At 40.8% G+C, this 27599-nt stretch overlaps 3 protein-coding genes across 5 annotated transcripts in view; 1 reads left to right on the top strand and 2 right to left on the bottom strand.

The window, feature by feature from the left end:
• Positions 1–4141: 4141 nt before the first annotated feature.
• LOC123974636 (vasopressin V2 receptor-like) lies at positions 4142–13068 on the bottom strand. Its single transcript, XM_046055460.1, has 8 exons — positions 12988–13068; positions 12344–12347; positions 10079–10353; positions 9730–9975; positions 8203–8349; positions 7858–8098; positions 5722–5940; positions 4142–4790 (listed from the first exon to the last, which is right to left on the bottom strand). The coding sequence occupies exons 1-8, from the start codon at positions 13066–13068 to the stop codon at positions 4609–4611; spliced, it is 1395 nt and encodes a 464-aa protein (XP_045911416.1). The 3' UTR covers positions 4142–4608.
• Positions 13069–15289: 2221 nt separating this feature from the next.
• LOC123975874 (isocitrate dehydrogenase [NAD] subunit gamma, mitochondrial-like) lies at positions 15290–23330 on the bottom strand. Its single transcript, XM_046057666.1, has 12 exons — positions 22700–23330; positions 20170–20217; positions 19865–19870; positions 19550–19647; positions 19315–19430; positions 18453–18513; positions 18151–18283; positions 17918–18051; positions 17477–17579; positions 17107–17253; positions 16060–16215; positions 15290–15867 (listed from the first exon to the last, which is right to left on the bottom strand). Exons 1-12 carry the CDS (start codon positions 22766–22768, stop codon positions 15766–15768), a joined length of 1173 nt encoding a protein of 390 aa, XP_045913622.1. The 5' UTR covers positions 22769–23330; the 3' UTR covers positions 15290–15765.
• Positions 23331–23484: 154 nt separating this feature from the next.
• fam120c (family with sequence similarity 120C) overlaps positions 23485–27599 on the top strand; it is a 28700-nt gene continuing 24585 nt past the window's right edge. The window contains exons 1-2 of one of the 3 annotated variants that reach the window (XM_046057664.1): positions 23485–25099; positions 27234–27480. In XM_046057664.1, the coding sequence (XP_045913620.1) occupies positions 24584–25099; positions 27234–27480 (763 nt within the window). In that variant the 5' untranslated portion in view covers positions 23485–24583. The remainder of the gene's footprint in view (positions 25100–27233; positions 27481–27599) is intronic. The other 2 variants (XM_046057665.1, XM_046057662.1) reach the window with 2 other exon arrangements.

The raw sequence follows: 27599 nt of genomic DNA, 5'->3' as shown, positions 1-27599 counted from the left end.
ACCTCTTACACGACCCTGAAGCCATAGAAACAGTTTTCATTAAAAAACAGACCTGCTGCTGCGACGCTCAGCTTAGCTGACTGCAGAGCTCGTCAAGCAGCTTCTCACCGCGTTGAGACCTCTGGTTTTGGTATTTAACGTGCCTTTGGTAAACACAAGTCCTTCAGGAGCGCACACACCAGATAGACGCACAACAGGCAGAATGACTGTAAGATAAAAAGCCAGTAAACTAATGAGGACTTAACTCTCAGGATTTTTGAGCTACCGTAAAGGTTCAGAGTTTTTGTTGCAGTACCCAGAGAATGCTGTACATCTTCCCTCACGTACTAACACACTCACACTTGCACACATTCATATTAATGTCGATACAGTAAATCCGCTCACATGCTAGAGTGTGGAGTCGCTGACATTTCCAGGTTTTTATGCAGAAGAAAAGAACACAAAAATAGAAAGGACGGTTTTGGAATTCTGGAAGTTCACCACCAGGGAGAAGTACTTCCTTTTTTGTCGGCAGTAGTGAAATTTTTAACCCTTAGTCAACGACAAAAGGCACAAAAATTGAACGGTGCTTAAAAATACAAAGATAAACGATGGGAAGGAAGTTGAAAACTGATGTATCTTTTGGTCTAGAAGGGCACAACGCTAGCGGTGTAGAAGGCATTGTTAATGGTGTGCTTGTACATAAATACGTGTGCACTTTGAGTGTGTGTTGTGATGTTTTTGTTTTTAATCATGCACCCACCAACCAGAGCAGCTCATCATCTTATACTGAGACACATTTGAACAAAATTGCTCACACAGTTCTGATCCTCCACCCCACAGGTTTACCAGCAGGATGAGACCACTTGCAGTATAAAATGACACCACACAATGTTTTTTTTGGGGGGGGGGGGGATAAGAGGCTGTGATTGTACCAGATCAATGGGTTTTACCGGGTTTTACTGGGACTTGCCCGGCTCCTAATTTCTCATCATTTTGGATAATAGTTACCCTAGTGTTGTTTTTAAAATTGTGAATAACACATTATATCAACAAACCCTTTGTAATTAAAAAGTCTATTTTAACTCACTGTTAAACGATAACCTGACAAGTAACCTTTTTATTAATGTATTTGGATGAAAGGTAAAGTGTGTGTGTGTGTGTGTGTGTGTGTTTGTCAGCAGTTTAAACTAGGATTCATCATTTCATGTGACTGAGGTTCAGCCGCTGTAGTATCAGCACGTCTCGCAGTTTGTGTGTAAATGTACAGAATGTGTCATATCGGAGCCACAATGTTTGTTCAATATCGATCAGACTCATTGATCAGTGACTGGGTTTACTGCCAACATGAAGAGCACACGTTTGTCCGAGAAGCTTTCGTTGACAGTTTTTGTGAATCACCATTAGCACGCAGTGTAGTTAATTTTGACTTATTTTCACTGTCCTGCTGCTCACTGTGTATTCATCCGCAGCAGAAAATAGTCTTGAGTAGATGGACTAACACATTGTTGGTTTTGATCTTTTTGTTATTTGTTGACAATGACAAAACTGTAGAATATTGCCAGCTTTATCCTTTATATTCTTAAATTCAAATGAAAGATACAACTGTTATGTTTCTGTAAGGGAGCACTACTTTCTTTATACCTGCTGGGTGGTCATTCAGTCAGAGTTCCCTCTTCACATAGAAAAATGCCTCTGTGCAGATCACATAGTCTGTTTTAAGTCGGTGAACGTTTGGAAAGGTGGTGTACTTTGACACTGGATGCTACCTTTTTTTTGTTTGTTCAAAAGAGTTATTAGAAATTAATACTGACCAAATCTTAAGTATTAGTTTTCAAACCAATTCATTGCAAAGTATAGGTTGTCTAAAAGTAAATGTTTGAGTTTGACAAGTATTTTTAAGTTATTGTTGGTAGCAATGGGAGAATAGTTTTTATCCACGTCTAGTACAGACATGAATTTGAAGCAAGTGTATGTTCGGGTTAATGGACGGGTCCAGATTTGAAGGGAAAGAGTAGAGAAATTATTAATTGTGTCCACATTCCCCTGCTCTGAACCCTGAGGTTCCTTCATGTACTGCAGACTCGTGACATGAGTTTGATTTACTGTGATCCAAAATCTAAAACCTTTACTCATTTTGGCTTTTGAGGTGCGTGTTTGAAAAGGAAAGGTGACACTTGGGAAGACTTTTAGTGAACCATTTCATTGAAACACTGAATGTTGGTGTTTTTTCAATGCAGGGTGGTTGTTGTGTTTTTAAAAACAGTACTGTACAGTCACAGCACGGTTTTTAGAACAAACAAATCATAATTTCATTCTATCAATTTCAGGAAATAACTTTTTTTGTTGTTTTTTTTTTTAAAGTGGCAATAGATTTTTTGATGTTTTGTATGTGCAAAGTGTTTTTATGGCTGGTGAAGGAATGAATAAACTGTTTTCAAAATGTAATTGCATTTGTTCTGTTCAAAAATGAGAATGAAAATAAATTTAAAGTCGTCAGTCCGAAGCAGAAAATCGATCCCAACACATGCATTTACAATAATTACACTTTATAAAATGTATTACAGCAGGTTGTATCTGAACTAGCTATGGTAATTCCAGAAACAGTATTTAGGATTATCCTGGAAAAAGAAATGCAGGATAAAGAACAAACTACACTTTGGAACAGAGCAGAGATGCTTTTATATTATATCATACCAATTTAATTGAAACGTACAGTATGTGTCTATAGTGTTGTGTAATTGTTAATCATACTATTTCATTAGTATTATTTTCCCAGTAGGATAGCAATTCTTGACACATACCACTTTTTAACCATCAATATGACAGAATATTTCAATGTACTGCAAATGCAGAATCTTGCATATTTATTTCTTGCAAGAAATCAGAATCTAACTCGCAGTGACCGGCAGAAATGGCGCTAAACGAAGAGCCGTTTGGGAGCCGAAAGAGTCGGCTCTCGAAAAGGAACCCGTGACTGCTACACGCTAGCAACTGGTTAGCTTAGCTTAGCATAAAGACTGGAAACCGCTATCCTGGCGCTAGCAAAAGGAAGCCAAGTCCCCCTAACGGCACCTCTAAAGCTCACAAATTCATACATCTTGTTTGTTAAACTCACTATAAATGAGAATTTGCCATAAACCAAGCAGTAACTAACTATGTTAGGCCTTTGCCTAGCAAAGGCTCAGAAATAGTCAGTCAGGTATTACAACTTGAATTGTCTCTACTCTTCATTTTATGGAGGTATTAATATAACGTGTTATTTTGAGAGCTTTATATGTGCTTGTTGGCGGGTTCAGGTTCATAATTGTATTTAGGGGTTGGACCAGAACAGGTTTACATGGTTTAATTTTCAAAAAAGACCATACGACCAAACGACCCTGTACGCAGGATAAGCAGTTGACGATGGATGGATGGTTGCTCCATCTCCCCATCCCAAGAAGTCCGCAACCTTGGTGTGATTTAGGACTCCACCCTCCCTCATTCCAGTCGCATATCAAACTCCAAATTACCAGTTTCCAAAGTCAGACTTCTACCACCTCAAAAACATCTCCAGACTTTGACCTTCACTCTCAGACTCTGAGTCACTCACCCATGCCTTCATTACCTCCCGCTTGGATTACTGCAGTGGTGTCTTGTACGGGGTACCATGCAAGGTCCTGGACAGGCTGTAATATGTACAGAACTCGGTTGCCAGGGTGCTCACTCACACTAGGCCGTGGCATCACATCACCCCAATCCTCACTCAGCTTCACTGGGTCCCGGTCAAATTCCACATCACCTACAAAATCCTCCTCTTCACCTTTAAATCTCTCCATGCCACTGACCCCAAGTACCTACTGGACCTTCTCCACCCTCTCTGTCCCCCCACACCACACTCCGGGCGTTTGGGGACAGAGCCTTCAGCGTCGCAGCTCCCACTACTGGAACTCCATCCCCACAGAGATCTGAAGACTTTCAAAAATCTACTCAAAACCCACCTCTTTACCAAGGTCATTCAATCCTGAATGCCCTTTCGTTGTTCTGTCTCTGTAGTTATGTGTAAACCTTCCTTGGGACCTGTGAAAGGCTATATAATAAGTTATTATTATTATTATTATTATAAAGTAAAGGGAAAAAGCCAAAAAACAGAACATGACCTCTTTAATTTCACGAGGGAGTCACTGCCGTTGGCCAATAAATAATCCAGCGCATAGCCGCATGTAAAACCAAAATTTCTCATTTTTAGACTTTGTTTTTTTATACAAATTAAACAAATAAGATTTAATGTGTTAATTAGGGAGCTTTCGGACAGAGCCAGGCTAGCTATTTCCCCATTTCCCCATTTCCAGTCTATATTCGAAGCTGTCCCTGGCTGTGTTAACCTTAGCTTCATATCTTGTTATCTTATTACTTTATCATACATCTTCATTCATGGATCGATCTTCTCATCTAACTCTCTGCAAGAAAAAGTGTATTTCCCAAAATGTCAACAAATTTTTTTAACAACAATCAGGTAGAAAAGTAAGCACTCTAGTTTTGTAACGTTAGTATTGTCCAGAGAGTTACACCTTACAGACTCAGTCGCGTGTCTTATGTGTGACATGACAGGATTTTGCAGATGTTTTTGGGCTCGTGTATAATTGTTCACTAGTTGGAGGTGTGTGTGGTGGTGGAGTCGTTGGGCAAGGAGCCTCTGTGCGCTTTGTGTCGGCGACAGAGCAGCAGCAGGCGGAGCTCCGGAGAGATGCTGCTGGAGAAGGCAGAGTAGATCCAGGGGTTGGTGCAGGAGTTCAGACTGGCCAGCAGCATCAGCAGGGTGAACACGGCACCTACACACACACACAGTAGGAGGTTTGTAAATGACAGAGGTGGTGGTGGTGGCAGAGGCAGGCATGTAGATAAATGCTGATCAAATTCAGTGGTGGAGGAAGGTGTTCAAGTAAAAGTAGAAATACCACACTATAAAAATACTCAATTACATGTTAAACGTTCTTATATGTGTGTCAAAAGTTCTTCTCCGTGCAAAGATCCCTTATTAGTGTCTGTAGCATAACTACTGATAAACTAGAACTAGCAGCAATTTCCCTTTGTAGTAGGTTAAGGTGGAGCTTTTTTTTTTTTTTTTAAATCTATTTGAGCTGCAACTAATAATTGTTTTCATCATTGATTAATCTGCTAGTTATTTTCTTGATCAAACTTTAAATTCTGTTTTAAAGTGAGAAATAAAAACAGCTCAAAGTGACAGTTTTTGATGTCTTGTTTTGGCTGACCAACAGTACAAAACCTCAGTGATTCAGTTTACTGCAACTTAAGACAAAGAAAAAAATGCAAATTGTCACATTTGAGAAGCTGAAACCACAAAATGTTTCAGACATTTTTGCACATGAAATTAATAAGTCACCAAAAAATGTTATAATTGACAAATCAATTAATCATTTACTTGATTAATCATTTAGGCTCAATTTTTATGTACTGTTTGTGGTTAAATAATTTTTACAATGCATCTTATTTTAAAAGTTCCTCTTTTGTTTTGCATTTCAAATCCTGATTCATAAAGTAACTTGTAACTGTTCCTCTCAAACAATTGAGAGTAACAGTACAATATTGCCTTCTGAAATGTAGTGTCATGAAAAATTTGAACGGTACTTGAGTAAATGATATGCTTGTAGAAAAATAAACTAGATTGACGTGACTGTGAGGGACGTACAACATGGATGTGTTTGTGTGTGTGTGTGTGTGTGTGTGTGTGTGCGCGCGCACCGTTTTGAGGTGGGTTGGGGTCCCAGGCGGCCCACAGCTGGACACTGAAGAACGGGGCCCAGCAGAGTGAGTAGACGAGCACTATGACCAGCGTCATCCTCACTGTCTTTGACATGGCCGCTGATACCTCCCCACCACGGGCAGGGGGGGCTTTGGGCGGGGGGCAGTAGACAGCAGAGGGCGCTGCAGGGTCAGGCAGTACGTCAGGCTGCAGCGCGGCTGACAGGAAACACACAAACTGTCAACAGATCATACTGGTGTTTCTCAAGGTTTTAACCTCAGTCCATCATATTGTATTTTACATTACTTTCCACCATTTTCCAAAGCATACATAATACATACATACACGTTTTTAACTATTTTCTACCTGTGAAATTCAACTTGCAGAGATTTGAAACATGCTTCAGTATCAGCTTTATTGCCAGGTATGTGTACACATACGAGGAATTGGACTCTAGATTGTACATTGCTCACGTTGTGCTTACTTCGTATCTTCATATCTTCTTGTATATGTTTGAAAATAATCTTTAAAAAGTTTATTGTAGGCCACTGCTACGTTTGTAGTATATCCTGATGATCACACTGAATTGACCTTCAATTGTCTGTCAAGTAAAGACGTGCAGAAACACGGGTCTGACCCTTGATGGGGAGGGACAGGAAGGTAGAACATTTACCGACTGTCTTATTCTTGTGAATTGCCCAAGTACAGCCCAGAGCAACCTTTACTTTGGTATACAGATGATGAACACATGAAATGAACTTAGCGAAATATGTCTAACTATAGTTTTAATTTTTCTAAAATTGGGGGAAAAAGCATTCCTGGCTCTGTCCAAAGGTAATAAAATCTATCTACAAGCACCTCTGAAGCTGCAAAATTACCACCTAATATCTTTACAACAGCTGTAGTGTAAAAATGCCATAATGTGTTTTTTATTGCCAGGCAACCTCACAGTGATGACTCCAGGATTGCTAAGCTAAGCTAACTGTAATGCTAGCTTCATATTTGAGCTAAATTCTCTCGTCACCATGCCAACATGATCACAGTGACAATGCTAACATGCTGATGTTCAGCAGGTTAAAAATGAACTTTAATAATTGTTATTTTCAAATTTGCATCTGTGAATTTAATTTATCATTTAATGATTTTATTGAACATTTGTGAGTTATTTTTAGTTATCTTTATTTTATTTTTATTTTCTGTACCTCCTAAGCTTCCGAAGTGCTCGTTTTGTTTTGCACTGCTGAGGGTAAGATGAGTGGAAAAGTGCTGCTGGGCTAATGTACTGTTTTTTTAGGAAATTGAACCATTTACGTTATAACTTTCAACGCACATTGTCTGATGTTAATACAATTATGTTATGTAGCATATTTGTGTTAGTTCGACCGTTAATATAAGTTTTGCCAATGTTTTCATTTTAACTTTCCTGCCGCCATTTTTACTAGGGCAGGCGGGCTGTGTCATGTGACCAATGGAGCTCGTCCAGCATCTCTAGAGTAAACACTGCAGAGGTGCAGTAAGAGGAAACCAGAAGGCAATTAATAGGTGCATTGTTTAATACAGGAGCCAATAAACTGTGAAGAAGAAGCCATCTCATGAGTCGTCCCTAATCACATCCCTTACATTTAGCATGCTAACATTAACTAATTAGCAATAAATACAAATTAAAGCTGAGGTGGGCTGGAATGTTTTTAGTTTTGCAGGTATTTAAACCAAAAGGTTTGACCTGATGATGGTGCTACATGGAAAGAAGCGACAATTCTGATGTTTAGCAGATATAACGTTAACGTTAACATGCTAACATTTAACCAAAGTATTGGACAAATTACAATTGTGACCTGATGATGGAGGTAAATGAGAAGTTAAGGGATCACCAAAGTTATCACAATTCATTCTGAGGATAAATGTACTAAACTTCATGACAGTCCATCCTATATTTAATGAGATATTTGAGTCGGGACCAAAGTTGCAGAGAACGTCATTAAAATGATCAGGTAATAAATAAAAGGAACAAAAATCCATGAACAGGAATAAAATGGGAACGTGGTAGAACAGCACTACTACTAAAAGTGACCACAGTAAGCACTCTGTGTGGATCTTACCTGGGAAGGTGTGAATATTATAATGTGGGGTGATGCTGTTGGACCTGAGTGGACCCATGGGCAGGTGCTGATAGATGGATGCAGGGTCAAAGCTGGGTTGACTCCCAGGGTTGTTTAAGATGTGTGGTGAAACATACAAGGAGAGACTGGACCTGCCTCTGCTGCCTCCTCCTCCTCCTCTTTGGCTGTCCCGTCTGGATGGAGTGAGGGAGGCGGGGGACAGGCGGTGCTCTGACTTTAGGTACAGGTTGTTGTGGATCTCCTTGAAGATTCGCACCTGAGGGAAAAGATACCGGAGGCATCCAGTGATGTTGTGGTAAATTAAACATCTCGGTTTAAAGAAAAGAAAGAATGTAAGGACTAAATTTTGTCCGTCTCTACCTGGCAGACAGTGATGATGAGGGCAGGGAGGATGAAGACCGCCAGGGTCATCCACGTCACGTAGGCTTTGAGGCCCCAGGACTCGGCAAAGTTGCCCCAACACTCATAGATACCGGGAGCCACTTCTGAACGGGAGAAGATGAAAACCTGGAGTGGCAAAGAGAAAGGTGTGTGGGCCGTCATTTGTAAATACTTCACACTTCTTACAGATTTCTAATTCTGCACAACAGGTGGTAACTACATTTTCTCATGGGTTTTTAAGAATCTGTGTTTTGACGAAGGTGTACACAGCAGCATTTACAATCAATGAGGAAGTTAACGTGCAGAATTATTTATTTGAAACAAAATCCAAAACTTTTCTAATATTCATATCTGGGGCAAGATGTTCCCTACTGCTCTTGTCCAATTGTTCCACACAATTATATTCTTCTATGTAGTAAATAGACAAAAGACAATTACACTGTGATCTCTGGAAAAACTAAGATGTTATCATATTTGCATTGAAGTACAGGAAGTGATTTCATACTTTGATAGTATTACTAAACTTAACTGCTAACTAAATTTAACATTTGGAGAGAAAAAAAAGACGAAGACTTATAAACCATAATTTATTGATAGGCTTTTTGGTACCGCTTTCTATAAGGCCCAATTTACTGTATACATAAGATATTGAGTTTTAACTAAGGTACAAATTAATAATTTATGAAGGCTTTGTTAAGCTATAATCCATGAATTAAAACATCTTTTGTATTTCCACATTGGTGAAAAATATTTAATAAAGTAATAAAAATCATTAACAAGTGTCTCAGTTTGCAAATAAGCCATCAAGGCTGCAGTTATAAATGTTAATAACTAATAATAATGGACATACAAGCATACAGCAAAAGTCACAAAGTTAATAATAGAGGAATTTTACAATACAGTTATAAATGTTATTGTAAGTTGTTAGTAACTGACATCTTGTACATATGCCCTGCAGCACTTTTCTCTATAGCATTAGTAAATTATTATTATTATAGACATTATTTTTATTTTATTTGAAAGCTAAACCTCACTGAACTAGCCTAATGTTTATATGAACTATATGCCGGAAATACTTTTAAGTATACTTTTAAATATTTTATTTCACTAGTTGTAAATGAGAAATCAATAAAAACAACTTTACTTGATTAGATAACATTGTTTATGTAGATATGTAATCTTGTCTCAGATTTGGCTCACATTTATTGAGTTTGCTATAAAAAAAACTATTTTTAATACTCTACCAACACATTGCCCTCAAAATAGTGGCAAAATCATAGTATTTTTTCAGTGAATAGACAATATTCTTATAGGGGTCATCTTCCCCACTTGAATTGAATATGTGTACAGAATGTTTTTTTTAATTGTTATTAATAGAATTCCTCAATGCAGGACACGCCAAATAATAATTTGTAAATGAAGCCTTAACACAGATTCATGCCTTGTGTCCCTGTGTCACCCTACCTGTGTCACCCTACCTGTGTCACCCTACCTGTGTCACCCTACCTGTGGCAGGCTGAGCAGCAGCGACATCCCCCAGGCCAGCAGGATGAAGGTGTTCCAGCGCTGGGTGGCCCCGCTGCGGTGCGCCTGCAGAGGGCAGCAGATGGCATAATGCCGGTCCACCGTCATAGCCACAATCATGTAGGATGAGGCGAACATCCCGAGGACCTGCAGGTATTTCACCAGGCGACACAGGATGTCCGGGCCGGGAAACCGTCCCTTTGCATCCCACACCAGCTGGGGCAACACCTCAGAGAGGAAGAGGAGGGGGACGGGTGGAGTTAGATGGAGGGAGGGGGTGCGCCCAGTCTGTGTGTGTGTGTGTGTGTGTGTGTGTGTGTGTGTGTGTTACCTGGAACAGTGCCACCACCAGGTCGGCCACACAGAGGTTGAGCATGAACTGGTGCAGCGGGTTGTGGTGTCGTCTCCGCCTCAGCAACACCACCAGCACTAGCCCGTTGCCGAGCAGTGCCATCACCAAGATGACCGCCAGCACCACCACCTCGGCCACCGCCAGAAGGGCATCACGCTCCCAGCCTGTGACGTTTGTACCTGCCGAGGTCACAGAGACCACTGACCAGTCGATGGACGGGTATGAGTCTGTTACCAGTGAGACAGACATGTTGGCTTGGAGGAGAGGAAGAGAGGAGGTAAATGTGAAGGAGAGAGAAAAAAAGACAAATGTTCAGCTTTTATTTCATTGCAGGAACTAAACACCTGATGACTAATGAGCAGCAACAATCTATCAGACATAAAACCAATATAAAATATATTCATAAAAAACTAAATAAATTTAAAAAACAGCAGCAGATCAATTTCAAAATAGAAACACTACTACCATCATGGATACAATAAGATTAACAAAGACGATGTTTTCTTATGGTTGTACAGCAGGTATTATGTTTACCATGTCTGCCATGTTCAAAGTTCCAACAATAAAAAGTAAAAAGTAAATGTCTAAAACACATTTCTGCTCTTCAAATGGATTTAGGACTTTTCTCAAATTTTTGATGTTTTAAAAAGAAAACTGGATAATTTCACCTCTTTAGGCCTCAAACATTTCTTTAAATAAAACCATCTGAAGAGTTGAGAGGAGAAATGTCTTTTTGGTGGAGCTGCTAAGTCATAGCCATTTGAAACAAGACAAGGGGCCCCATCTTTGCTTTTCTGTGAGGGGTCACAAGCCAACACTGTATTGGTTTGGTACCGAATTGTATAACCTTATATTTTTCTTTAATGTAAAATCTTCTGTAAAAAAGTAGCTAGTTACTTAAGCTGTGAAAAAAACGCGGTGGGATATAAAGTAAGAAAAAAGCATAAAATGGAAACACTCAAGTAAAGTTTCTTTCCACCACTGCCTGTTAATTTATTGCAAGATTGTTCACCCAATTAGTGAATGCCAATTAGCAATTTCTCTATAGTCCTCGACCATATATCCAGAAATGATAACAGGACGTATTGTCCTGATTATGAAACAGGCATGAGCTCTATTCAGTTCACAGATTGTGGATGATGACCATCTACGGGTCACTCGCTCCTCAGAGTGTCGACTCTGGATGTGTCTATATGCCTGCTGCGTGTTTGTGGTTGGTTTATTTTATCTGACCTCCGCTGCCTGTAAACATCCCGCAAACACACACAGCCGCTGTTAATAGGGGTCATGTTTTGGTTCAAGCTTCCCTGAGCACATTAATTGTAAAACAATGAGAAGTGAAACCCGTTTACACAAGTGCCTCACACATGTTTACAGTTCAACACACACGCAATCGCAGAGGCATGCAGAGAGGGCCCAGCATGCGTGATTATTTACTGAGCACAAACGTGCAGGCTCAAATAAGGTTACAGTTGTTTGACCAATTTCCACTGATCAACATTACATGCTAACTGACACTTTGAGAGTACTGAGAAAAGTAACAAAACGAAGACAGGGGTGGGAATCACTTCAACTACACTTCAGAGGGAAATATCACACTTTTTATTCCACTATGTTTATAGAACGCTATAGTTACTTAAAACATGTGATGATTCAACACACTGTTAAAGATTAAACCAGATTTGGGGTCTCACCAAAGAGACATTTCCCCTCTACACTTCTCAGATGTACTCATTTAAATGAGGCTTAAAGAGGTAATATTGTCTAATGTTTTCAAAAACAAAATATTACAGAATAGTCCAAAAATACGAATACAAATTTGTTTTTTCTTCTTTCCATTTATCTTGAGAACCTTTCGTGGGGCTCGGCCCTTACATTGGGAACCACTGGACTCTGCAAAACTGCATGTAAAGTAGTTGAAATTAGCTCCACCTCTTGCAGTTTATTTTACACCTTGATGCATCAGTATTAACAATCTAATAATGTCCCATGTAATAATATGAATAAGACATTTTTCTGCAGAATGAGTACTTTTACTTTTGATACTTTAAGTTAATTTTGCTGATAATACTTAAGTAGTTTTGAATGCAGGACTTTTACTTGTATTTTTACATTGTTGTATTAGTACTTTAACTTACGTAAAAGGTCTGAGCACTTTCATCACTGCCAGGAAACTCAGGAATAAAAGACAGCTGCTGACAGAATAATACATCTATATTAACACAAATCAGGCTTTCCATGCACTCAGCTGTCTTTAGATGCATTTGTCTTGTTTTGAAAAATTGCTTTTGACTCTAATTCTGTCCACAAGATTGGAAACAGTTATACAGGAAGTTAGGATGTTAGTCTTTTGAAAAATGTAGTAAGCCAAATAAAATCTTGATTTGTTAAAACAATTATGAGCCTGTCAAATGATTTTGAAGATATTGCATAGTCTGAATAAAACCTTTTAGAGGCACCTTGAGGATGCAGCTGGAGGAAAAACTTTAAAAACATAATGCAGGCGCTAAATACAGAATCTGCTTATATATATATATATATACATATATAACTCATGGTGGCTTTACCGGAGTCTCTGTTCGAATCAACAATTACCCAGCGAAGTTTGTTGACATCTTTTGGCTATTTTAATCCAATTAGAAGAATGGTCACCTGCTGTTGAATACTCATTCTTCCTTTCATAACACACACACAGAAATGCACACACATTATTCCCGTCAGAAACGGACCTCTCTCAACTTTAATTTTCACTCTAAACAGTCCTGTACGTCCACCCGCACACCTCTACAGCCTCATTAAAAGTAACAGCCACTTCTAACGATTTTGATTTGCCATTTCAGTGGAGAACAGAGAGAGGAAAATCAGGAGCAAAGGAGCGACTTTCTCACCTCGTCCTCTTCCTCAGCGTCCCGTGAGGCATCTGTAGGAGCCCAGACAACCTGATCTGCTGTTGCACACACTATCCGCATCCATGCTGTGTCTGTGTGTGTGTAAGTTTTCCTCTTGCTTTATTACTATGAGGATGACCTCTGCCAGCACACTCTGCTCCCCATCTCCCCACTTCTTCCACTCTCCTCCCCCTCCTCTGTAACGCACCCCTCCCTCCTCTTCTCCTCGCCTTTTCTTTCTTGGATTTTATAAAAAATGGGGGGGCGGGGGGGGGGTTGCTCGAGTGGGAAGCGAGTGTGTTGATCAAAGGACGTGGTGCCCGGTGAATTAATGTAATTTCCTGCTGATTGTTTAGATATTAACCATATTGCCTTTGGCCCCACTTTGATCCACATTCAGAGCAAGATGAGGGCAACACACCAGCAGATCAAATGAGACTTCTGTTGTTAGCCTCCCAGAATGATCAAAGACCTTTCATACACTGGCATTAAAGTGATATGTGTACGTGTGATTTTGCATCAGCGGGTGATGGAGAGGGGTGGAAATAGAGAGGAAGGAGAGACAGTGTCAGATGTTGTGACAGATGGGATGTAAGGTTTTTTGGAGAGAAAAGAGCAGGCAGCAACAGGAGGAGAGTTGTCTTTCTCAACAGCCTTTTTCTTTCTCACTCCCTGCTCCCTGTCCTCCCCCCGCCTCCATCTCTCTTTCCTTCTTTCATTCTCTCTCTGACGGTGCAGTAATCTGTTTGCTTCCCCTCAATTGCTCTCTCTAATTATCGAGGGGCCATGCTGAGCAACCTTAAACATACACACAAACACACACACACACTCACACATGAGGCCAGTCACGGCTCAAGCTGTTTAATATTTTTCATGTTATTATGAAACAGATTTCTGTCTGTAGTAAGCTGAACCAATGGGCTTCAATTAGTTATAGGCAATACAAACTCCAGCAGAGATGTGTTTTCCCAGCGACGGTAACGAAAGTGTTCAGGTAGGAACAGTAGTCATGAAAAAGAAGAAACGAAAAGAGTCAACAAATCCCACGAAAAGTCTAAAACTAACAAAGCGTCTCTCAATAAATCCTGACTTCCTCAGTCTGACTTTGGCACATTTATTCCTACTGAAGGAATTAATCTGTAAATACAGGTCATGCATGTATAATTTAATTTTTATATAAAAGGTTCAATAATAACAGCCGGGCAATGGAGTTCATTGCAAACGTCACTCCAACTGTAGCATACTGTGCATTTGTTCTCTATTTTCAGGGGCAGATGAATCCACATTTGGTGCTCTAGTGAGTATTTGGGGCAGCAGGACAGTGTATGTGGGAGCGAATCAAAATAAACTACAGTGTGTGTGTTCATGGTGATGAAGGAACACGTCACACAGTGTGGCTCACTGATTTTTAACTGTGGTGGAAGAAGTACTCAGATCTATTTGGATAAATCCTGCATTCAAAATGTTACTTAAGTAAAAGTACAAGGATTAGCATCAAAATGCACTTAAAGTACCAAAAGTACTCATTATGAAGAATGAAGAATTTATATACTGCTGGGCAGCTTCTGATTTTCCTACCCAGGTTTAATAAAGTTTTTATCTTATCTTTACCTATATTCCCAGTAGACAAAGACAATATTTTGTATTATCAATCTGAATCTGCAAAGTAACTAAAGTTATCAAATAAATGGAGTGGAGTGGAATTTTGCCTCTTAATTGTAGTTGTTGTATAAAGTGGCCGAAAATGGAAATACTCAAGTAATGTACCCTAAAATGATACTTAAGTACAGAGTAAATGTACTTTTTCGGACAACAATGGAGCTCTGTGGCACAGAGGAATGAGATGTATCAGGCTTTAGCTGCATAGTCCCACTGAAAAATCTTTTTTCACTGGGCCATCTTAGAAATATTTTTTTAAATTACAATAAATGCAGCAGAGATTTTAATGAATACATTTTAAAGAGACATTACCTCACTGCTCATGACACTTCATTGACTTCCTGTATCTTCCGCAATTTATTTAATTTTAAGTCTTTTTACTTGTCAATTTAAGCCTTGCAAAAGAAATAGCACAATACTAAATCTCATTTTATGTTCAAAGAACTCTCAGATTCATTCTAACAGGAGTCCTGTCCTGCCCACTCCCCATGACTTTTTTTCCTGTCCTGTCCCGACCCCGTGACCCACAGGATTCCCGAAAAAGAGTCAGCCTCAATGTGGCCTCCCTGTGATCTACACAAGCCAGTGTGGCATGCATTCATACATGTTTGCTTGAACACAGACAATAAAGAAGACAAAAGAATGAGCTATAGGGGCGTGAGCTTTATTAGAGGTGCAGGGCTCATATCGACAGTGCGAAAATGTTGCCCAATACATTCAGTGTTAGGAAAGCTGTGTTTCAGTAGTAATGAATAAATAAACTAATAAAATAACCAAACTAATAAACAAGCAATGGACGGGGCTTAACTCAAACAGTAAACAGTATGATGGTTTCATGTAAAGTAAAGATTCAAACAAAGTGCTCAGGAAACAAACTGTAAGTGTAAAAGTGTAATTTCTGTGCATTTCTGCACATAACAGGAGCGCACATGTATGGAGAAATAAAACATATTGCATAGGCATACAAACTGTTTGTGTGTACAGTTTAATTTCAGTATTACCATCAAACAACTCGCTGGTGTTTTTTATCAGATTGCATAGAAGACACACTCAAGAGAGGCACACTAATATACACATCTCTGCTGGGTGAGAGAGTTTGCACATTAATGTGTGTTTGTTCTAGATGCTCAGTGTCCGGGGCCCGGTGCTCTGAACAGCATTCATGATGGACTCGACCACTTCAGAGGTGGAGCCCTGGCCTCCCAGGTCAGGAGTGTGCAGCTGGAGAGCAGAAAGAGTGTGACTGAAATATTCTCTATGCAACACATCACAACTTTTTTTATTTTGTTACGACCCAAAGCAGATCACTGTGAGTTTGACTGGATCCACATGGTTCAACGTCCTTCCAAGTAGTTTATTACTGGACATTTTAGGGTCATCAGTCAGATGTTGATGCGTGTGATTAGGGCATACCCGAGTCTCACTGAGAGTGGAGAGGACGGCGTTGCGGATCATGCTGGCAAAGTCGTGGAGCTTCAGGTGATCCAGCAGCAGGCAGGAGGCCAGCAGCATGGCCGTGGGGTTTGCTGTGTTGCGGTTAGCGATGCTCTTCCCGGTGTTCCTGGTGCCCTGCACATAGAAGGACGTGGTGAGAAGAACTGAATTCCTAAACGGAGGAACGTGTAGCTTTAACATTTGATTGTTTAAAATGTCACTGCAGTGCTGATGTGCTGCTGCTCAACTCTGAAGAAGAATTCTTTGGAAAATACTCATTTACGTTTCTAGAAATTTAATCAGAATCAGAAATACTTCACTGACCCTTTGAGGGGTAATTTTTGTTTTACAGTTGCACACTTACGCATCAAGGCATTGAAGGAATAAAAATAATACTTTTAAAAGTTTGTAAGTAAAAATATAAAGACAATATAAAAATCTAATTATTTTACAGTATAAAACAGAAGTGTAACGAGTAAAAAGTAGTAATAATAATGAATACCTTAATTCTTAAAATAAGAGTAAAGAATATTAGGATATATATTTCATTTCAATCATAATTAAGGATTTTTAATATCTATAAATCTATTTGATGTTGCAAGATTTAACATTTAAATTAACGAAGGTTTGGAAAACGTAATGCTGAACCCACACCCTCATCTACAGGGAGCATTTTAGCACCTTTAACCTGATTGTTATGGTTTTCTAACTTTACTGTTTTAGTTCAGTCTCACTGCTCTCGTCAGTGAAAAAACTTTCATAAACCCACTGCACGAGACCGGCTCAGATTCAAATTGCAGACATACACAGTTAGCAACTAGCTGGTGAACATGGCGGAGCATTTAGAAGGTAAAGAGACAGATATTTTATTCAGGAGTTGGTGGAGATGAAAACAGAACTCCAAGGAGAGTGAATTTTAGACTTACATTTGTCAGAAACACTTTCTCACTCTCTCACTTTATTGCTTTCCCTCCTCTCATATCGCCTTTCATTTCTCACGCTCTTCTTTGATGTGAATCCTCTCACCGTCTCAAACACGGCGTAGTCCTCTCCGTAGTTGGCTCCAGGCACCAGGCCCGGCCCACCAACCAGCCCGGCACACACATTGCTCACGACGTTGCCATACAGGTTGGGCATGACCATCACATCGAACTGCTGCGGCCTGGAAACCAGCTAACACAAACAAATAAAACACCTGAAGAAATGTGTTTCTTCAACTATGAATAAGGAGGCAACCATGTGACTGGGACTGGAAATGACTATTTATCTGTAGGTGCAATTAATGTATCATGCTAAAGTAGAAAATGTTTGTATTTTAAACAGGATCCATGTTACCCTTCTTGAACACCACATCATCAAATGAGCAGTGTGGGATCTACAGACGTGACGTATCTACCTGCATGGTAGTGTTGTCCACAATCATACTGTCGAAGGTGATTTCAGGGTAACCGCTGGCGACCTCTTTACAGCACTCCAGGAAGAGGCCGTCGCCCAACTTCCTGCTCCAACAAACACAAACAACACACACACATTAAGATGTTTCACGTGTTTTTTAGATGATTTATATACAGTACTGTGCAAAAGGTTTAGGCATGTGTGCAAAAATGTTGTCAAGTAAGAATGATTTCAAAAATTAGATGTTATTAGATTTTATTTATCAATTAATTGGTTCGACCACTCTTTGCTTTCAAAACAGCATCATTCCTTTGAGAGACATCTTCTAGGTAGCATTTTTAATTTACAGCATTTTTTCCACACCTGCCTAAAGCTTTTCACAGTACTGTATTTAAGAAATAAAACAGGCAGAGTTTGGGCCCTTGAGCCATCAGAAACTGACATGATGTTAGCTTTGTGTACAGCAGTGACTCGTCTGCGGCCTTTAGCCCGAGCACTTCTAAATGCGTAGTCAGCGATGCGTAAGGATTTGGTCTTGGTGATGATCTTCAGACATTCAACAACGCCTGGTACATTCTGACAAGACAGAGAGAGAAAGAGAAGAGAGGCACGACAGAGCTGCAGGTATTTTATCATCAACGTAATTATGAATCATATAAGCAACAACGCACACACCTCGTGCTCCAGGCTGCTGTACTCTCCCTCTGTGTTCTCTCTGATGATCATGATGTCGATGTTGCTGTGGCGTGTTCTCACTCCAGGTAGAGACTGGCAGTGCATCACATTGGCATACAGATCCAGAGTGGTGCTGCAGAAGACAGCAAAAGGATGAGGTGAAGAGAAGAAAGGTAGGAGAAGGATATATATGAGAACAGCCGAAACTCAGTACTTTTTAACACTTTAACCCCACTGCTGTGACTTTAAGATTAGATAAACAAGGTGAAATGAGGGTGAAAGATTCAAAATGGAAGAGTTACCGGAGCAGGTTGTTTCTGGACTTGTAGGATGGTGGCAAGTTGTGGTTGGTCTCAATGTTACCTGGATAAACAAAGTTACACCTAAAGAATGACGACTAAACCAGAGACATGAGATGAGCAAATTAAGTGCTGATGAGCTAATATTAGCATGCTAACATGCTAAACTAAGATGGATAACGAGATAAACATTATACCTGATCAGCATGCTGGCATGTAGCTCAACTCACAGAGACATGGCTGTAGAATCATAGCTTTCTTTTTAAAGTAATAAAAAAATAGGCTCAGTTGTCAGTTTATTAGGTACACCTTGCTAAAACTAATGCAGCCTTACAAATGTACTGCAATACATCCTTCTTCTATAACTCCATGTCCACTCCGTTTATATCAACGAGGGGAGGCTAAATAAGAGAAACTTCTGTAAATATAACACAATATAATTCCAAACATCCTCCAAAATGATCACACAGTTGATTCAACACCTTCTTCATGAAGGTAAGATTTACTGCAGCACTATTGTATTAGTCTGCATTAGTTTTTTAGTATTTTTTAAATTAATTTAATTAGTATTTTTTAAGACGAAACTTGAAAGTCTCAGTAGTCTGAGATGATCTAATGAAAGTGGGAAGTTTATTCAACAGTCTTGGAACCACAACCGAAAAGGCACGATCAATCTTTGTATTCAATCGAGCCTGTGGAAAAAATAAAAATCTAAGGGGCCTGGAAGAGTGATACAGCATGAGGAAATCAGTCTGTGCAAAACCTTAAAAACAATTAAAAGCACCTTCAAATTGACTCTATATTTGACTGGTAACCAGTGAATAGAGGCCAGTATCAGAGAGATGTGTAGAAACATGTTTCACACCTTTTAGTGCAACTCCATTGCGTCTTATGGCCGTTATGGCATCATTGATGTCATCTTCTGAGGCCACAGACGAGTCCACATTGACAACCTCAAAGTCCACTGGCACACAGCAGAACCTGATAATAAAAAACAGATGGAGATCACTTCAGTATGACAGAAGTAATGAGTAATTTCATGACTGTATGAGTCAGTTACTGACTTCTTTCCAACACTGTGCGTGTGTGTGAATTCTCACCGAAAGAGTTCACGCACGTGGTTGGCCAGCTCTGGTCCGATGCCATCTCCTGGAATCAGAGTCACGGTGTGTCTGCCTCCATACCGTGCCGGTGGAGGCTGTAATGTAATACACATAACAAAAACACCGAAAGTCAAACGCCTGCCCATAAAATCCAGTAGATGCACAGAGAACACTACACTACACTACAGAGAAGACTCTAAGCTACCGGAAAGACAACTGAACAAACGTGAACTAATTTGCCGTTTCTAATAAATTCTCATACATGACTTTATGCAACACCGCTGTCTGTGTGTCGTGAGCAGCCATACTCACTATAATCTGGCGTGGGTGGATGGAGGAAGGAGGGATGCAGAACGTAGGAGAGAAAACAGGGAGGTTAGGGGGAGAAAGAGGAGGGGGAAGACATACAGCATCTTCCTGGTTGCATCACAAGCACACTGATGAGACAAAACAACGTGTGGACATGCTGTAAAGACATGCTGATATAACAGTGGGGTTGTCAGGTAAAAAAGGCCATCAGGTAAACCTAGTGTGGGTGTGTTGACTGAGCTGTTGAAGTGATGAACTAGCTTTTAAATGTTCATATTTTAAGCATCTTTGTATCCTGAATAACTTACAGTGTACGTGGACTTGTGTCTCTGGTGACATGTAGCTGCACCATAAATCTGTGAATACATAGAAAAGGTGGTTATTTCACAAGCTTATGTATCAAATCTACACAGTGTCCTGACCAGAGACTTTATATAAAAAGGTCCTGACATTTTTGAGTTTAGTAACTATTTTTGTGTAGATAAGATTGCTACAGTGAAGAAATTCATTATCAATCGTATTTCAGCTCTAAGTGAGTTTATATTTGACAGAGCTGTGGTCTTTTAGAAATGTATTGGTAACATTGGACAATGTCTGCTGGCTCACACTTACTGCCACACTACTGTACAAACATTTTCTGTACTATATGCTTTCACATACTATACTTTTGTCCCTACAGTATATACATTATCTCATCTACAGTGTTTACACCGTATTCATATCATAGCTCCAGCTGTGTATTCTGTGTAAAATTTCTCACTCTATGTATTTTGCCTACTGTAACTGCTGCATATATTGTACCTTTCTGTATCTTACCTCATTCAATAGGGGAGAGTGGGGTGAGTTGAGCCAGTTTTTACTTGAGACATTTAAAAAAAAAAAAAAATTGTCTCCAACGAAAATCTGTAAACATTTTTCAGGAGCATGGCATGATGGTTTCTGGGTAAAAAAAATTCATGTCACATCATTTCGGTGATAAAATATATTAATGCAATGTAGAATAACAACTATCTGGCTCAACTTCCCCCAGGTCTTTAGGCTCAAATTGCCCGATCCCTGCCATTTTAATCCAGCTGTTTAGAGGTAATGTCATGCTAACAGTATAGCCTCATACTGTAACTTCCTAAAGCACTAACACGTGTGAGATTTGTTCAAACGTGTCTGTAATTGTTTAGACACATGAATCATGACTCCTCCTCCAAGCACATTTTTAACTTAAATGTGCTTATCACTTTTATATGGGTATTATATGGGTCTCTCTCTGTCACAGGGTGAGTAAAATTGATGACTCTACAAAAATGTGTGGTCACATTACCAATTTTGGTCTAGGGTTACCCAGAAACAAGGGCTGGCTCAACTTCCCCACAGGCTCAAATTACCCCGCTCTCCCCTACCACTTACTTTTTACTCTTACACTCACTGGCCTCTTTAGGGACACCTTGCTAGTGCCGGGTTTGCCTTCAGAACTGCCTTAATTCTTCATGGCATACTTTCAACCAAGTGCATTCCTTAAGAGACTTTGGTCTATTTTGACATGATAGCATCACGCAGTTGCTGCAGATTGTCTGCTGCACATCCATGATGCGAATCTCCCGTTCCACCACAACCCAAAGGTGCTCTTTTGGATTGAGATCTGGTGACTGTGGAGGTCATTGGAGTACAGTGACTCATTGTCATGGTCAAGAAACCAGTTTGAGATGATCTGAGCTTTGTGACGTGGTGCATTATCCTGCTGTAATTAGCCATCAGAAGATGGGTACACTGTGGTCATAAAAGGATGGACATGGTCAGCAACAATACTCATGAAGGCTGTCACGTTTAAACAATGCTCAATTGGTACAAAGGGGCCCAAAGTGTGTCTATTTTTCGTACCATTCTCTGTAAACCCTAGAGATAGTTGTGCATGAAAATCCTAGTAGATCAGCAGTTTCTGAAATACTCAGGCCAGCCCGTCTGGCACAAACAACCATGCCATGATCAAAGTCACTTAAATCCCCTTTCTTTCCTATTCTGATGCTCTGTTTTTACTTCAGCAAGCTGTCTTGACCACTCTACATCCTTAAATGCATTGAGTTGCTGCCATGTGTTTGGCTGATTAACTATTTGTGTTAACAAGCAACTGAACAGGTGTACCTAATAAAGTGGCTGGTGAATTTCGTTTTGATAGATATTGCACATTTTCTGTTCATCCAATAAACCTCATTTCACTACTGAAATATTAGTGTGTTTCAGTTATTTGATAGCTCAAAATGAAATTGCTGATCCAAACACCCAATTATTTATGAATGAAAATCATGGAAATTGTCAGGGGTGCCTAAACTTTTGCATACGACCACATTACTGTGAACTTTACTGGTTTTTGCACTTCAGGTTTGATGCTAAACTGCATTTCATTGTGTCATAGCTTGCAATAAAGTTCAAACTAATCTAAATAAAACACTCAACAAGCGTAATATATTTATTAACTGGCAACCATTGGTCAATGAGACCCTGTTGCATTAATCTGAATAATTTATGACTCTGCAGGGAAGCATGAATGTACAGCCTTATCTCGCTTGGGACGAAAAAAAGGAGAAAAGAAGAATGCTGCTCAAGTAGTTCACAGTAAAAACTTCGGTTGACATCAAGTCGACAGCAGCAGACAAGAGTGGTGCTGAAAGGACAGCGACATAAACCCAGCTAGCTCAGTTTTAGCCAACGAAACCATCCGTTAATCAGCTTAGCTAGTCTCGCCGCTGTTCTAATCAATTAACAAGTAGCGATAAATCACTTCAAATGTCAAAACAAAGTCTGTTTAACGCTTAACTCTCTGCTGGTGGATTCAGAGACTGTTCCTACCCTGGACAACTGGTTGCAGTACACGGGCTTCAGGGCTCCGGACAGGAACCGCACAGACCGGGCCGTCATGTTCACTTTCGCCGCGGATGGATGGCCGACACGGGGGCGTGCTGCGCGCTCACCGTTAATCTCTCTGTGTCTCACACACAATCTCCCTCATCCACAAATGGATTATTAACCGGTGTCGGGTTGTTTTTTATAATCAGTGAGGATCTTTCTACAGTTTATGGGGTGGATAGTGAAGTAAAGCAACTCTAACAGTCAGCCCGGTGGCCTAGTTAGCTAGTTTGTCCCCCATTTCCCCCCCCAAAGCCCCCAAAACAGCACTGAAATTCACCACAGGGAGGCGACATAAACACAAAGAGTATAACATGAACGGGACAGCGCCATTCTACCTGTTACACCACTCATTTTCTATGTATTAAGTAACAACTATCGCGTGTTTGGTTTATAAATTCGCTGGTTTCCATTTAAAGTAAACACTTAAAAGTACTTCTACAAAGGCGGGGACTGTAGCTTTAGCATTGGTGGACCACAACAGGAGTTGGCTACCGTTATAATATAAATATGTACATGTTGATATGTAAGAGGGGAGATTATCAGAAGAGCATTCAGGAGGGGTAACGGCCAAAGAACGGCGGTTGTACTTGAATCACTTGTGGGCCACTTGGAGAAATTCTACTCTCCAGCTTTTTTATCCTCGTTCAACCGTCGGAATCAGTATGCCGGTAGTTGTAGTTCCTTTTTGCTTCTCGCCACAGTTTTTCTGGTCGGGCGTGATGCAGTCACTGGACTACATTTCCCAGCGGCCACGTGACCGCGCCTCCTCCCTTCCCTCCCCTCTGCCTTCCCTCCCACTTTACTGGGCCGCGAGGAAGTCGCAAGATGGCTGATGTCGCTTGGAAGTAATGTTCCCCTCTGCAACATGAAGCCGTGAGTGTGGAAGAAAGCGAGGGAGGCACCATCGGGCTTTTATTTTTATTTTATTTTAGTTACTTTTCTTTTATTTCGTCAAACATCCATCTCATTCCGCGTCGTGTCCACCCCGGGCTTGTCTTCGGGAGTTGACGCGTCAAATCACGCCGGGGACCCTGCCAGCAGCTAACAGCTAGCAAATGTTAGTACAGCTAGCCAGTCAGACAGGCACACAGCTTGTTAGTTTGTTTTAAATTGATATCCGTGATACCTCCGAGCCAGCAAGCTACTGCTAAACACGTGCTGAAATTTGCCTGAGGTAGCGCAGAATAAATGTCAGATATTTTAGCTGTCGGATATAAATAACGATTTTGCAAGCTGCTCGGTTTAACATCATGTCCGCGAACTGGCCATCCAGCCTGTGGGATGCTAACTAATGCGCAGTATTGCATCTGTTTCATGTGCACAAACCAGCAGGATAAATAGTTTGTAGGCATTTCTCAATAATATCATCACCTTGCTGCATTTCCGTTATTTGCTGCCAATTGCATTTTAAACTGGTTATGTTACAGCCAAATTATGGGAGCAGGAAATATGTTGAACTTTTTCGAGTTGTAGGTAGCTACACTGGCCTTGCTGGCATCTAACCAAAAATCCACAGGGATGGACACTAAACTGAGCACCCACGACCAAAACTGAGAAAGTGGCATTTTCGATATCTCGTGCTAGGTAACGACAGCTGACACACTCGTACAGCGAGGCGAGGTGACTCATTTCACTAGTCTGGGTGACAGATAAGTTGATTTGCAGGGTTAACTAAACTACAGTTAGTCACTACATCGGAGACTAGTTAGCTTGCTGAAGTGCATAGCTAGCTGCTGTCTCGCCCCACATCACATTACAAACACGGCGTACAGAACGTATTCAGAGCCCGCTCCCGGCCAGACACGCAGGCTCAACAACACCGTCATGGGAGTGCAGGGTTTTCAAGAGTATTTAGAGAAGCGGTGTCCCGGGGCCGCAGTCCCGGTGGACCTCCTGAAGCTTGCCCGAACCGCGGCCCGCCAGCCCCCTCACCACCATCACCCACACCACCACCCACATCACCCCGGGCCCATGCCTCCCCCGCCCCCGCCTGCCAGGATCCTAATCGACGCTGACTCCGGCCTGCAGCGCCTCTACGGCGGCTACCAGACGGACTGGGTGTGCGGGGGCGAGTGGAACGCTATGCTGGGCTACCTGGCTGCCCTGTCACAGGCGTGCCTGTACCAGGGTGGCCTGGAGCTGGTCGTGGTTTTCAACGGCACACTGGGGAAGGAGCGTTGGCCCGAGTGGGCGCGGCGAGCTCAGGGCCAGCGACAAACGGCGCAGCTGATAGTCAACCACGTCGGCAGCAAGGCCACCCCGCCTCCACGGGCATGGTTCCTGCCCCCGGCCTGCCTCAGCCACTGCGTCCGCCTCGCCATGTTCCGCTTCCGAGTGCGGGTGAGCAATGTGAAGTTGTTTTATTGTGGTCATATGGCGTGCTGTTCATTTAACACTTTCTCTGTCTTGTTGCACGCCCGTCGTAGTAGCTTACATCATGTTTTATCTCCTTCCAGTTGGTGGCAAGTGCAAGTACCAACCATAACCACTGACACAAATCAATCTGGAATATAGTTTAAGGTTTAATGTCATCCTTATTCAAGAGGGGTTAGAAACTAGTATTGTACAGCATGACCTAGTCTAGCCTATATATTACATAACATGAACTAAATGAACCTGGGGTATTGTTGAACAACTGCTGAGTGGATATTTATAGGTCCCCGGTGCCTGACAGAGGGACATTTGTAATTACTTGTTTTATGCATTTCAGTTGGTTGGTTGCTGATTGAGAATATTTAAATTAAAAAGTTTCTGCTTGATATTTGCTCTGATATAAAATTAAATAGGGCAAGATGGATGTACTGTATCTACCTTACTACTAATATTAGCCTTTTCTGTAGAATACAGTAAGCTGCCAAAGCAGACATCTCGGTATGGGGCAACATGATGTGTTTAGAAAAAAGATAATGTTATTCATAAGGTTATGTTAATGGCCTGCCATAAATGCAGCTAAACAGCTGATTGCCTCTCAATGTTCCCTCCTGTCGACTTGACCTAGCTGTCTTTTTTGGCCTTTGATCTACCTTCCCATCTGCTTGCATGCTAGTACTAAAAAGAACACAATGCCGTAGTGTATGAGAGGATACTTGGTAGAATAGAAAAATCCCACCCACATCATAGCACAACACATTCTGATGCTCCTTGTGCATGCAAAGCATCATTACTCACAGTTCTCATGTGTACTTGTTTTTCCTACCTGTATTCTGAGATACAGTCCTATTTCTGCAGCTTCAAGTATCTCACCTCTGCTTGAATGACACCTTTACTTAAGTCTGCTGTTTATCTCTTGCAGCTATTGCTTTAGTGTCCTACTCAGCTTTACATGTACTGCATGTTTAGTCTGTGTCTTTTTGAATGATTGCATATATTATTCTGGTTGTTGAAATTGGTTTTTAGTTTCAGTTTTATTATTGGTGAATGATACAAGAAATATTAAGCAGTTTGAACAAGTCTGTTATAAAACAATTCCCCCTATAATCAGCCTTACATCCTTATGAATTTGATCAGTAGTTCACTAAATAGATTTTTTAATGAATTAACTGAATGTAATTATTTAGTTTTCACACTGAGCCACACTGACGTAGGTTAACAAGATTAACATAACAATTTTGTCACAATTGTGGAGCTCTCCGTGGCATAACCATGCACCTCACCCTCTAATTGGTTTCTACATCAGTGTGCTCTGAAGCAATTTTATTACCTTGGGTCCATGTATCTGCATCACAACCAGTGAGTTGGAACTGATTGGTACAGCACACATTTTCCACAAATGTATTTTAGCAAACAAACATTGGTTTGCTTTCATGGGCCATGTAACTTAAGTATTTTGTTGGTATACAAAAGTGTCAAGTGTCAGCACCACTGGTCATCTGTGGTCTCGATCATGATTATAAAATGAGTATATTGCAAGGACTGCTGGCATGGTAGCTGGTCAGTTTCACAGATGCCAGTCAATCTTTTATTCCGTTAAGGATGTTGTTCCATGGTCTTAGTGGCTGTATACAGAAACGGCTCCTGAAGGGCTGCAGCTAATAATAATTTACATTATGGACTGATCTGCCAGTTCTTTTCTTTATAACAACTGTCATAACAATTTCATCTTCATATTACTTGTTTTGTCCGACCAACAGTCCAAAATGCAAAATACTCAGTTTTCAATAATTTAATACAGAGAAATCCTCCCATTGGAGAAGCTGGAACTGTGTAAAGTTTGGCATTTCTGCCTAAACGAGTATCAAAATAGTTAATAATAATTTTCTCTTGATAAGTGAATCGACTAATCATAGAAGCTGTAAACTACTGTGCTGCTGTTATTTGAAAGATGACAATAATATCAAAATCTGACACATAACAAACGTTGTTAATGCTGACAGAATGCAAACCATTTCAAAAGGAGGTGCCATGTGTCAAACTCCTTCTTGAGTTTGTGTTTCTACGACACAGCAGACTGAGTTTGTCCACTCTGCATCTACAGGTTGTACAGACTTTGGAGGACCACCACCAGGAAGTGCTGTCTCTGTACAGGGACTTTGGATTTGCTGGCCTGATTGCTCAGGATTCAGAGTTTGCTCTCTGCAACGTACCCGCCTACTTCTCGTCGCACGCACTCAAACTGAGCTGGAACGGCAAGAACCTGACCACACATCAGTACCTGCTGTCTGAGGCCGCCAGGCAGCTCGGGCTCAAGACACAGCACCTGCCCTGCTTCGCTGCTCTGCTCGGTAACGAGAAGCACACACTCACAAACCTCAGCCTACACATACAAATACACAAAATCAAACACGTATCCCACATTTCGCTCTTTGAAAAACACACCCCTATTTGTGAGTTGCTTTTTTGG

The sequence above is a fragment of the Micropterus dolomieu genome, linkage group LG08 (genome assembly GCF_021292245.1).
Source record: "Micropterus dolomieu isolate WLL.071019.BEF.003 ecotype Adirondacks linkage group LG08, ASM2129224v1, whole genome shotgun sequence".
In the NCBI taxonomy this organism is placed as follows: domain Eukaryota; kingdom Metazoa; phylum Chordata; class Actinopteri; order Centrarchiformes; family Centrarchidae; genus Micropterus; species Micropterus dolomieu.
This window is presented reverse-complemented; position numbering and strand designations above follow the sequence as displayed.

Coding starts and splice junctions, on each gene's coding strand:
- LOC123974636 (XM_046055460.1), bottom strand. CDS start 13,068: ATGCGGATAGTGTGTGCAACAGCAGATCAGGTTGTCTGGGCTCCTACA. Junction 8,350..9,729: donor TGCTGCTCAGCCTGCCACAG/GTAGGGTGACAC, acceptor TTGCCACTCCAG/GTTTTCATCTTCTCCCGTTC. Junction 4,791..5,721: donor CCCCAACCCACCTCAAAACG/GTGCGCGCGCAC, acceptor GTGTGTGTGTAG/GTGCCGTGTTCACCCTGCTG.
- LOC123975874 (XM_046057666.1), bottom strand. CDS start 22,768: ATGACGGCCCGGTCTGTGCGGTTCCTGTCCGGAGCCCTGAAGCCCGTG. Junction 19,431..19,549: donor CACGTGCGTGAACTCTTTCG/GTGAGAATTCAC, acceptor TTTTATTATCAG/GTTCTGCTGTGTGCCAGTGG. Junction 16,216..17,106: donor ACTACGCCGTGTTTGAGACG/GTGAGAGGATTC, acceptor TTCTATGTGCAG/GGCACCAGGAACACCGGGAA.